Source organism: Balaenoptera acutorostrata, chromosome 4 (assembly GCF_949987535.1).
Source record: "Balaenoptera acutorostrata chromosome 4, mBalAcu1.1, whole genome shotgun sequence".
Lineage (NCBI taxonomy): Eukaryota > Metazoa > Chordata > Mammalia > Artiodactyla > Balaenopteridae > Balaenoptera > Balaenoptera acutorostrata.
In genome coordinates this window covers 83,517,028-83,529,537 of record NC_080067.1, presented here as the reverse complement: position 1 = coordinate 83,529,537, position 12,510 = coordinate 83,517,028, and the positions used below count along the sequence as shown (strand labels likewise).

Below are 12,510 nucleotides of genomic sequence, written 5' to 3'. Positions count from 1 at the left end.
CTAGATGAGCTAGGCTGTCGAGAAAGGACTGAGGTATGTGTTCTCATGGTATCTGAAGGGTTATTTGTTGGTAATTCTAACATGTGTTCTCTGTCCTAAGGAAATGGCCCCACCCCAACCAGATTCCCAAGAGATTTTCCTACAAGTCTTGAATCTGGCAGATAATGAGGTGGAGGTTACAGTGCTGGGAGATGAAAACAACTCTCTGTTGGCAGAGTCCATCAAATCCTTTCAGGTGACGTATGGACTTGAATGAATCAGAAATACATTCAGATTATGCGCCAAGGCAGCAGCATAATACAGTGGTGAAGAGCGTGCACTTGGGGAGTCAAACTGCCCCAGTCCAATTCCTGGTTCTGCCACTCCCTAGCTATAAGACCCTGAACAGGTTATTTGATCTCTAAGCCTCAGTTTTAGCATCTGTAAAATGGCAATAATTTTTATGTCATAAGCTGTTGTAAGGATAAATATTATATGTAAAGTGCTTAGCATAATGTCTGGGACATTGTAAGCTCTCAATAGGTTGTAATTTGTCTTATTATTTCAAACTGCCTTGTAACACACACCCTGTGGAAGAGTTTGGCTTGCATATTTTCACTACTATATTATACATATTCTGAAATATTCATTTAAAAATATTTTTTAAATAATAAAAGTAATATACGTTTATTGTAGAAAATTGGGGAGTATGTCAAAAGATATAAAAACCACCTATAAATCCATCACACGGAGATAATCATAGTTAGCATTTTTGTATAAATGAATAAACAAATTTTTAAAAAGTGTTGAAACACTATATGTTGTATTGACCTTGATTTTTTTCTTAACATTAACTGCATCATAAGCATTTTCCCATGCCCTTAGGTAAACTTTGAGAATGTGATTTTAATGGATACATAATATTCTATTCTGTGGCTATAACATGGTTTAGTAAAATATTTCCTTATAGGTATTTAATTTTTTTTGTTATTATACATAATTCTATAATGAACATCCTTACTCATAAATCTTTATTCAAGCCTCTAATTACTCCTATGGTATATTTCTAGAAATGGAATTACTAGGTTAAAGGGTAATGTTGAAAGTATCTAATGAGGCCACCTGCCCTGGGTTACTATGAGATTGTGATGTCCAAGATGGTGTAGAAGGTGAGTGTGACAGGCTCTTCATTCTATAGAAAATGCCACACTATTCCAGACTCCACCTGAAGACAAAAAGCCAGAATTTCCACTTCCAACTGAAATATCACAATTTGTCTGTCTACACTGAGCATTCTGTGGAGGAGAAAAAATGGTACACTCTGATCATTCGAGAAGATGGGAAAAGTATTTCTAGCATGATGGTAAGTTGAGGAATGGCCTAGTTTCCAAATTATCTTAGAGTATGATGACTGGGCTCATCAGTATCTTACCAAGGATATGACTGATGATCAAAGTTTCTGATTATCAGTTCCCTCTTGTCAGCTGTAACTGATTTTTACTTCCCTCTGTTGTAGGTAAAGGATGAAGAAAACAAAACAACCAATGGGATGACAACCATGAGGTTTGGATGCCAAGGAGACCCAGGCCTCTCTGTTCTCTTGAATCTTGGGTCTCTTCTGATCTGTGGGGCTTCACATAAAGAGACTTCACATTCTACTTGTCTTGTACAGGGATTCTCTTCCTAGAATGTCAAGAGAATTAGTGTCAGAAGGCATTTCCCAGGGCAGTGAGAAGCATAGATTCAAAACCAAGTCTTTTGGCTTGCTTTCCCCTGTGGTATTCAAAGATGACCCTGTATTTATGTATGCCCCCTGTGCTCTGCAACATAAATCTCTTCTGCTGAATTGTATCCACTTATCTTGCTCTTAGGAAAATAACTGAATTCTTTCCTCTCTGTGATCACCAGAGAGAAATTTAGAAGTAAGCAAATAATCCTCCCTTCGTTATTGGTAGTTGAATATCTTTTATAGTTACTGTGTTTTTAAAGTGAAATTTAAAATAAACCTATAGAAGCCTCATGGTTTAGTAAAGGCAACACACTTGGAGTCAAAAGACGTGGTTTTGAATCTAGATAAGGCTGAAGGTCTTGTTAGACAGCCTGGGACATTTACAGAAATGGAGCCCTGAAGGGGTCACCTGCTCACTGGGGCAGGAATCTGACATGAAATAGACAGATGCATGTGCCTATTAGATGGTTGCTGTTGAGAATAGCATTTTAGAGGAGAACTTTCAATGAAAAGTTTGAATTTCACTGAAGGGTGGAACAGTCATAATAATCTGCTTTTGCATATGCAGCTTCAGAAAAAGTAAACAGATCAAAATAAGTAAGACAACAATGAGGATAGGACTTCCCTGGGTCAGAGAGCAATGGGAACCTCCAGGAAGGATGAAAGGGAGCAATTTCTAGGTTAGTGCAGGATGATTGAATGTCCAGAAATCAATATCAAGGATTTTAGAGGGAACTGCCCTTCTAATCCCATGGGCCAGGGACCAACACAAATGCTACCAGAAACCCAAACTGAGGGAGCAATTTAGCGGCCCGGGTTCAAAAGACTAGAAAGATGGTTCTGGAAGAGTCCAGGGTTATCTGCAGACCCAAAACAATGATAGTTCAACCTACTGTGGGCTGGGAGTCTGAGCTTTGCATAAGTCAAATCAGACTTCATTTGTAAGAGGATAAAGTATCAGTTTTATATAAATACTGGTATGTATTTATATATATATATATATATATATATATATATATATATATACACACACACACATAATTATTTTTCTTAGTGGAGTCTCAGTTGATGAATTACACCATTAGAAGAGGGAAAGAAATTAGGTGCACCTAAGGTGGGTTAGTAAGGAGACTCGGACTGCCATGGGTGATCACAATAGTGTCATCCCAGATGAAATCAGGTGAGAGTGTGGCAGATAAAAAGCTAATACCTGAGGAAAGAAAAGGTTAGGGACAGCTAAGACTACTGATTGCTTCTTACATGTGAGTTCGTTTATTCACCCAGTTAACAATATACATCACATACCTTTTATGTGCCAGCCACTGTTCTAGGCACTAGGCATATAGCAGTAAACAAAACAGAAAAGGCCCCTGCCCTTTTATCAGGTGGGAGAGTTTGTCTGATCTGTAACAATGTCTCTACCCTTAGGTTTGTTAACACTTTGCATGAAGAGATCAACATCTCCCTGGGTACAGATAGCTCCCTCCATGTTGAAGAAGACTATAGTGTGTCTGCTTACAGAAGTGTGCGAAGAGGAGAGTAAGAGCATTACCCTTGTAATTTTACTTTTATCAACAACTGTTTTTTAAATGCTTTCTTTGCATATAGGTGGGAGGATTAGGTATATCTCAGCTAATTTTAAATACACACAGATTCCTGCTCTCTTTCGACCTTTGCCTCCTTCCCTCAGTCTCACCTTTTTCTGCACAGATATATTGAGACCATGCTTGTTGTAAAGGCCATACTGTATAGTCAACAGGCCATCTCTGGGAGGTTTGCCAGTTTATTATTGGCTTCCACTCCTACCCTTTGGTAACTCCTATTAACACCTCCTTCAAGCTTATCCTTTCAGGTTCACTGTTTCATGCTGTTTCACTAATTCATAAGACTTAGAAGAGAAAAATTCGTAAAATTTAGATGAGAAGACTTAGAGTCTGAAGTTCACAAAAGAAGAGAATTTGTGCCTTCTGCATTCAGGTTTAAGGTGAAAAAAAAAATTAGCCAACAGACAATGAAAAGCTCAGATCAGGGGTAGAAAAAACCTGGCATGAAAATAATTCACTCTGAGACTCCTCTCCTCAAAGAGAAATGGTAGCTTTGCTGATTGATTCACCATCAGTAGAGAGATGAAATCACTCTTTCCTCCGGAGATGGGAGTGCTTTTCTAAACTGTAATGTTTATTCTAACCTAAATTTATCCTGTTCCAGATATCCTGCAGTGCCTTGTAGAACAAAAAATGAGGACTTTTCACTGAATTTGGGTCTACTAGACTTTGGTGCAGCTTATCTGTTTGTTATTACTAATGTAAGTAGCTCATGGCCACCCTTACTCTCTCCTTCCACATATCTGTATCTATATTTATGTCTATATAACTATATCATATCTATATATATATATATATAAATCTATATCTATCTGAATCTGTATCTATCCTGGGACCCAAAGAAGACTCTGTGGCAAGACAGCATCACATACTTATTTCTAGTGTAAGGTGATAGTTTCTGTAGTGACTTTAGAAAACCTACTAAGGTCTCCATGAGGACTTAAAAGAGATAACATTGGCAACAGGCACAGGGTCTTGGGGAATGGTAGACATAATTTATCTTGAGTCATTGCTATGAGGTGACATGGTCTGCTGCAGTCTCATTATGGCCCCAAGAAAACAATAATTGTTTAGGTCTTCTTGACTGACTCCACATGCGGGTCTCCTAGCTCCTTGGAAACTGATCTGCTAGCATATCACAGTCTGAAATACCAAGACTGGTAGCAAATGTCAATCTCTACACAAAGTTTAGGGGATGAATTAACTGTGCTCCATCAAAAGCAATTGTCTCAGCACTCAGGACATGACACCTCTGAATTTTAATTCTGATGTGAATCTTGATTCTAATTTTATTTCATTACTTTTGACATTGTATTAAATATAAAAAGAAGACAGTGAATAAGAAAAAGATGGAAAATTTCTAGAAGTGTGATGAGAATAATCTGTAAAGTTTTTTTTATTTTAATTAATTTAATTAGCATATCTTTAGTATGCCATTTTTTATTACAGCTTTATTGAGATATAAGTCATATACCATACAGTTCACCCACTTAAAGTGTATAATGGTTTTCAATGCACTAACATATTCAATATATATTGTATATTCAATACATATATAGAATATATTTTCAATAATGTATGTTCAGTGGTTTTTAATAAATTCACAGAGTTGTGTAATTTTAGAACATTTTCATCATTCCAAAAAGAAGCCTTAGCAGTTACTCACTATTCCCCCCCATACCCTCTAGCACTAGCAACCACTTGTTTACTTTCAGTCTCTATAAATTTGCCTATTCTGCCTATTTCGTATAAATGGAATGATATAACATGTGGCCTTTTGTGTCTGGATTCTTTCATTTAGCATATTTTTTAAGGTTCATTCATATAGCATACATCAGTACTTCATTTCTTTTTATTGCCCAATAGTATTCCATTTTATAGGTATAACACATTTTATTCATATATTCATCAGTTGATGAACATTTGGTTGTTTTCACCTTTTGACTAACATAAATAAGGTTGTTATGAACATTCATGTACAAGTTTTTGTGTGGACATATATTTTCACTTCTCTTGGGTGGAATTGTTGGGTCACATGGTAACTCTACGTTTAACCATTTGAGGAACTGCTAGACTTTTCCAAAGTGAGCGTACATTTAACATTCCCACCAATAGAAGGTGGCAATTTTTCTACATCTTTGCCAACACTTGTTTTTCTATCTTCTTAATTATAGCCATCCTAGTAGGTATGAAATGATATTTCATTGTGGTTTTTATTTATATTTTCCTGATGACTAATGATGTTGAGCACCTTTTTATGTACTTTTTGGCCATTTGTAATCTGCTTTGGAGAAATGTCTATTCAAATTCTTTGCCCAATTTCTAATTGGGTTATGTTTTAATTATTGAGTTGTGAGCATTCCTTATGTATTTTTTTTTTTTTTAGAAATTCACGTTCTTATTGATTGATTGATTGATTGATTGATTGCTGTGTTGGGTCTTCGTTTCTGTGCGAGGGCTTTCTCTAGTTGCGGCAAGCGGGGACCACTCTTCATCGCGTTGCGCGGGCCTCTCACTATTGCGGCCTCTCTTGTTGCGGAGCACAGGCTCCAGACGCGCAGGCTCAGTAATTGTGGCTCACGGGCCCAGTTGCTCCGTGGCATGTGGGATCTTCCCAGACCAGGGCTCGAACCCGTGTCCCCTGCATTGGCAGGCAGATTCTCAACCACTGCGCCACCAGGGAAGCCCTACCTTATGTATTTTAAACATAAGTCAATTATCAGATATATATTTGCAAATATTTCCTCCCATTCAATAGGTTGTCTTTTTAACTTCCTTAATGGTGTCCACTGAAGTACTAACATTTTTAATCTCTATGAGGTTCAATTTATCCATTTTTTTCTTTGATTGCTTGTGCTTTTGGTGTTACATCTAAGAAACCATTGCGAAATCCAGTGTCATGAGAATTTATGCCCATTATTTTCCTTTAAGAGTTTTATAGTTTTACCTCTTATATTTAGGTCTTTAATCCATTTTGAGTTCATTTTTGTATATGATGTGAGCTTGGGGCTTAACTGCATTCTTTTGTATGTGAATATCCAGTTGTCCCAGCACAATTTGTTGAAGACTCATCTTTTCCCGTTAAATGGTCTTGACATTTCTTGTCAAAAGTCAATTGACCAGAAATGTGAGGGCTTATTTCTGGATTCTCAATTCTATTCTATTGATCTATATATTTATTCTTGTGCCAGTACAATAATCTCTTGATTACTGTTATTTTGTAGTAAATTTCAAAATCAGGAAGTATGAGTTTTTCAACTTAGTTCTTCCCTTTAAAGATTGGTTTGGCTATTATGGGTCCCATGAATTTTCAGATGAATTTTAGGGTCAGCTTAGGATCAGAAGCCAGCTGGGATTTTTGAGAGGGATTGCACTGAATCTGTAGGTGATTTTGAGTTTTGCTATCTTAACAATATTGTCTCCTGGTCAGTGAACATGAGATGTTTTTCCATTTATTTAGGTCTTCCTTAAGACCTAAATTTTTCAAAAATATTTTGTAGTTTTTAGAGTATAGGTTTTACATTTATTTTGTTAAATTTATTCCTAAGTATTTTATTCTTTATTTTGCTGTTGCTAATGTAATCATTTTCCTAATTTCATTTTTAGATTGTTCATTGCAAATATGTAGAAATACAATTGATATTGATCTTGTGTCCTGCAACCTTACTGAACTCATTTGATAGTTTTAATAGTTTTTTAGTGGATCCCTTAGGACTTTCTACATACAAGATCCTGTCATCTGCATAAAGAAGCTTTACTTCTTTCTTTTCAGTGTGGATGACTTTTATTTCTTTTTCTTGACTAATTGCTCTTGCTTGAACCTCCAATACAGTATTGAATAGAAGTGGTGAGAGTAGACATCCTCTTAGGGGGAGAGCATTCAGTCTTTTATCACTAAGTATGTTAGCTGTGGGGTTTTCATAGGTATTTATCAGGTATCAGGTTAAGTTCCCTTCTATTCCTAGTTTGTTGTGGGTTTTGTTTGTTTTTTACTCTGAAGGGGGGAGATTGAATTTTGTCAAATGCTTTTTCTGTGTCTATTGAGATAATCATATGGTTTTCTATTGATATGGTATATTATATTAATTGATTTTCTGATGTTAAACCGACCTAGCTGTATTAGTTTTCTAGGGCTGCTGTAACAAAGTACCACAAGCTGAGTGGCTTTATCAACAGAAATTTATTTCCTTACAGTCATAAAGGCTAGAAGTCCAAGATCAAGGTGTTGGTAGAGCTGGTTCCTTCTGAGAGCTGTGAGAAAGAATCTGTTTCATTTAGCTTCCTTTAGCTTCTAGTGGTTTTCTGGCAGTATTTGGTGTTTCTTGATGTGTAAAAGAATCACTCCAGTCTCTGCCTTCATCTTCTCATGGAGTTCTCCCTGTATGTTTGTCTATGTTCAAATTTCTCTTATGAGGACACCAGTCACATTAGATTAGAGCCCACCCTAGTGACCTCATTTTAACTTGACTAATTCTATCTGTAACAACCCTATTTCTAAATAAGGTCACATTCTCAGGTACTAGGGGTTAGGACTTCCAACATGAGTTTTAGAGGGACATAACTCAACCCATAACACTTGCATTCCTGGTGTTTTCCTTCTGTCTCTCATATACTGCTCAAGATAGAGGCTATATATATTGTTTCTGAATGCCAGGATAATAAGCATCTAGAGTAGAGATCATATATTAGAGGCCTGAGGGCCCAGTTCCTCACGTAGTCCTGTTTTGTTTGGTCTGTACAGTCTTGACAAAAATAAAAATAATTATTATTAATTGACAATATTTAAAATTAGTGATTTTACCTAAGAAACTGGAATCCTTACATTTCTTAAAAACAAAATCAGAAGATTCTATAACAGGTATTACCATGTCAGTTGGCTGGTGCTATAGTGGCTGTACACTTTAGATGGGGCTGGGCTGTCCAGTTCACCATAGTCCCTATCATTACCATTCAGCCTGCTTTGTTTAGTTAATTACCTGCCTGTGGGTATTTGAGAATGTGACCTTGATTTACAAGCTCAGGTCACAGTCTTCTCTTAGGCTAAGAAAACCCAAATATATGCCCAGGTATTGTTCACAATACCAACTAAAACAACATTTGCCTTACTACATTTCAAACGCAATGGGCTTTGACTCAGAGAATCAAGGGCGTTTGGACATCAAAGACTTTTGATTTCAGGGACTTTTGACCTATATGTTTTAGCTCCGCTATTTTTATCTCATGATATATCCAGATATTACACTGGCTATCTAATAACACTTACTACCTAATAACTTGGTTTTACTCCAACAAAAATACATAATTCCAAAAATTTAATTCCATTATTGTAAGAAATATTAGTAAATATAATCTATATAAAATAAAACCAACTACAGCTAAAAACCTGCATGTAATAAAAGTAATTTTAGATGAAAAAAGAATTGTAGAATCGTGTATATTGGTAACATTAATAACAAAAAATTGACCCTGAAAAGATTCTTTTTGACCAAAATTTTACAGAAAAATTGCATCTTTTTGACAAAATTTGAATGTGTAAGATTTGAGTTCAAAAATAATGGCTAATAAATAGAATTCAACATAGCAAGTGGTATTTGATATGGATTTTAAAACATTGATCAAGAAAATCTTCAATGTAAGGGTTACCAAGAAAATAACTCATTTTGATAAAAGTAATTTTAGTAAAATAGATATTTAAATGGAAAATGTTAGAAATAGTTTAACTGTATTTACATAGAAAATTTAACAAGGAGTTAAACTTTTCTTAAGTACATGCTTTTCTGAAAATTCATTGTGTTTGTATAATTCAGATGCCATTTTACATGTAAAATGTTGGTCAGGATCAAAATACCCAGTAGGTCAAAATGGTGGGAATCCAAAGTACAGTATCAAAATAGTCTACCATTTAAGGGCTCTGCAGTAATGGTATTTGATTGACTGAAGTCAGGGAAGTGAGTTCAGTGTTAGTGAAAGGAATTTCAAAAAACTGAAATTGTGTAGAAATTGCTTGGTAGCACAAGGATGAAAATACAATGAGGGGATGGATATAAGACCATAAAATGTTGTAGGCCAGGAATATTTACTTGAGACTCCTGACAAGCCCATTTCTTCTTTCCCTCACTAAGAGCACCAGTCAGGGTCCTCAGGCCTGGAAGATGGAATATATCCCAGCCAACAAAATGTCCATCGCATGGCAGCTACCACAATATGCCCTTGTTACAGCTGGGGAGGTCATGTTCTCTGTCACAGGACTTGAGTTTTCTTATTCTCAGGTAGGTTTTTGCAAGTGGAAGGTGGAGGTGGAGCTGTTGCTCAGAGGATGGAGTTTTAATCCTGGCACTGCCTTAATTAGGTATGTGACCCTGGCCAAGACCTCCATATTTTTTGGCCTTAGATTCCTTATGGTCCTGAACAGAGTATCAACTTGACTCCTAGGGTAATGGCAGGCTGGATCCCTATGCTGTTTGGGATCCAGAAAAGGATACTTAAACACTGAGAATAAGGGCTATGGAATCAAACTGCCCACATTCAGATTTTGGCTGCACACCTAATGTGTAACCTTGAGCAAGTGTATCTCTCTAATGCTATTTTTCTTTATGTAAAAAATAATAGTAATAGAACTTATCCCTTAGGGTTGTAATGAAGATTATATGATATAATGAATTAAAATATTCAGTTAAGAGCTCCATCTTATTGTTACTTTGAACATTATTACCATCCCCTGAATCAATGTGATAGCTGAACTTAGTAGGGGAAGTTTTTGTGGGAGAAGTTTTCTGGATAGATGCATGGGGCATGAGGGTGGTGTAGGGAGTTTGTTTACTAACAAATTTGTGTCCTCTCTAGGCTCCCTCTAGCATGAAGTCTGTACTCCAGGCAGCCTGGTTGTTGACAGTTGCAGTTGGGAACATCATCGTGCTTATTGTGGCACAGTTCAGCAGCCTGGTACAGGTATGGACCTAAGGGATGCAGGAGCACGTGTCTACCCAAGAATTTCCCTCCAACTTCCTCTGCTCTCTCTTCCCCCTCCCCTCTGTCTCCCACATTCCCCACTCAGCCCTCTGACTTGAGATGGATTAGATACCCACAGACTTTGCCAGAAAAATAGACATGTAAGTGGCAATAATGACTACAATAGGCCCATGCAAGGAGAGGCCAGTGAGCCCTGTCTTTTCCTGCCAAAGCTCTTCCTAAACAGGTGACCCTGGGTAAATCTGCTCCCCAGTCCTCATCCTATAAAGATCCCTTTAGTTTCAGGTTCTCCATATTCTTCTCTTATATGTATTTCTTCCTGCAGTGGGCCGAATTCATTTTGTTTTCCTGCCTCCTACTGGTGGTCTGCCTGATCTTCTCCATCATGGGCCACTACTATGTTCCTATAAAGCCAGAGGATATTCAGGGGTCAGCAGATAAGCAGATTCCCAAAATCCAAGGAAACATGATCAACCTGGAGACCAAGAAGACAAAGCTCTAATGACTCCCTGGACCCTGCCCAGACCCCAATTCCTGACTCTGGTCTTGGCCGTCACCATCTTCAAGCATTTTTTACTCCGACTTGGTTAGAAGAGAGAAGTAGTATCATATCTGAGCTAATCTCCTCTACTTTTCTCCCATGATAGAGGCAGTTCTAGGACTGGGTTTTTCAGTACATTATAGCAAGGCCCCTGAGACTCTATGTCTTCCCATCTGTCAGTGAACTCGGTAAACCTTGTGTAGTGTTGCTGAAGCTGGCCTGCTACCTCCAAATGGCCATGAAAAACACAAGTGTATAATTGAGGTTAGTCTCTGTGGTTATCAAAGTTATGTAGGAATTGTTTTACCTGCCATTTAGAACTGCTGACCCCACTTTTTGAAGTGCTGATTTAGAGGCAAAATTGCAGAATAACAGAGAAATGGTATTTCAAGTTTCTTCATTAGCAGTGTAATTGTACTGTGTACAAGGACCTCAAGAATTGGTATGTCTGGTGTGATCTGGTCCAGGGCCTGGCTTCTCAGGTATCCAGATTTGATAAGACCTTAGTTAATTTTTCAGTACAGATAGTGGGAAACAAAATGACATTTTATTAACACATAGGAGAAGATATATCTTTCTGATAATTACAGTATTTTATCTACTAACCCAAATCCCCTTTCTCAGTACTGATAGATATTTGGAAACCAAATTAAAGATAGTAAACATGGTTCTGGAAAAGAGAACAAGTATAAATTGCAGAAGTCCTGATGAGCCATTTCTTCTACAGTGTACATTCTTCTTAGGGACTACAATGTTTCAGCCCTAGAGTGCGCCCTCCTGTGGACAGCTGTGTAGACACTGATTATAATTTTCCACCCCTGCCTTTTCAAAGTTGTTGGACCAGCTTTTTCTTATTATTACATCATCTTGCTTATTGCAACAAGTATTTAATAACGACAGTATTTTTATGAATACAACTTCCTTTTTTATTAGTACTTCCCTCGGCCTGAAAGTAGTGGATCTGTTTTGATAATTTTTCCTGTTTTACTTTTCCCAAAATTTTTAAATGCCATTTCTTCATTTAGGCCTGGATTTTCCTGTTTATTAAAAAAAAAGTTATATTAATACTCTAGGTTTGAGCTTCTAAAATGGCAATGCTCAATGGGGGACATGGTCCCATATTAGGATTCTAACAAAATCTGGGGGTTGAGGGAAGGAGTGGTAGAACATGACAGGTTTTTGTTTGTTGCTGTGTTGGTGAAAAAAGTTGAGAAATATTACCTTGCACACAATGAATCAGTGGACAGACATGGGAATATCATGACTCTACAGTGTATTGCTGGGGGAAAAGTTCAGAACAGTTGTCCTAGAGAGCCTCATTTCCATTGGTTTTGCTCCATTATTCTCATCTAGAACTGTGTTGAGTCAGTCTCATGTTGTAAATGTAACAAGGAAAGTTGCTTCAGTTTCCCAAGCTTTAATACTCTAGTCTTAGTTACCAAGTTTTCCGAAGTACCGAAGTGACAGCAACACCATCCAGTTTCCACAGATATCTTAATGTGAACCTGACTGTGCTTCTTGAGAAGATTCTCTGTTCATTTTTGAGCAGCTTTAACTCAATCTGTTCTATGAACTATTGTTTCAAGAGATATTAACAGTGCTCTGTGAATAAAAGTTTTTATGGATAAATAACTTTTGGAAATGAAGCATATATATCTTCTTAACATTTGCATATTAAGGATTCTGAG

At 37.0% G+C, this 12,510-nt stretch overlaps 2 protein-coding genes across 4 annotated transcripts in view; one reads left to right on the top strand and one right to left on the bottom strand.

Moving 5' to 3' along the window:
• The window catches only part of SLC15A2 (solute carrier family 15 member 2), a 38,771-nt gene extending 26,317 nt beyond the window's left edge, over window positions 1-12,454 (top strand). Inside the window, exons 15-22 of one of the 2 annotated variants that reach the window (XM_007175604.3) lie at window positions 101-235; window positions 1,178-1,342; window positions 1,496-1,542; window positions 3,137-3,247; window positions 3,917-4,013; window positions 9,435-9,581; window positions 10,156-10,260; window positions 10,607-12,454. In XM_007175604.3, coding sequence (XP_007175666.1) covers window positions 101-235; window positions 1,178-1,342; window positions 1,496-1,542; window positions 3,137-3,247; window positions 3,917-4,013; window positions 9,435-9,581; window positions 10,156-10,260; window positions 10,607-10,783 — 984 coding nt within the window. In that variant the 3' untranslated portion in view covers window positions 10,784-12,454. Of the gene's footprint in view, window positions 1-100; window positions 236-1,177; window positions 1,343-1,495; window positions 1,543-3,136; window positions 3,265-3,916; window positions 4,014-9,434; window positions 9,582-10,155; window positions 10,261-10,606 lie in introns of those variants that run through there. The other variant, XM_028164877.2, reaches the window with a different exon arrangement.
• The window catches only part of ILDR1 (immunoglobulin like domain containing receptor 1), a 72,220-nt gene continuing 61,049 nt past the window's right edge, over window positions 1,340-12,510 (bottom strand). For both annotated transcript variants that reach the window (XR_009008173.1, XM_057545554.1), the window contains one exon: window positions 1,340-1,662. The gene's annotated coding sequence lies outside the window, so the exon portion shown is untranslated. The remainder of the gene's footprint in view (window positions 1,663-12,510) is intronic.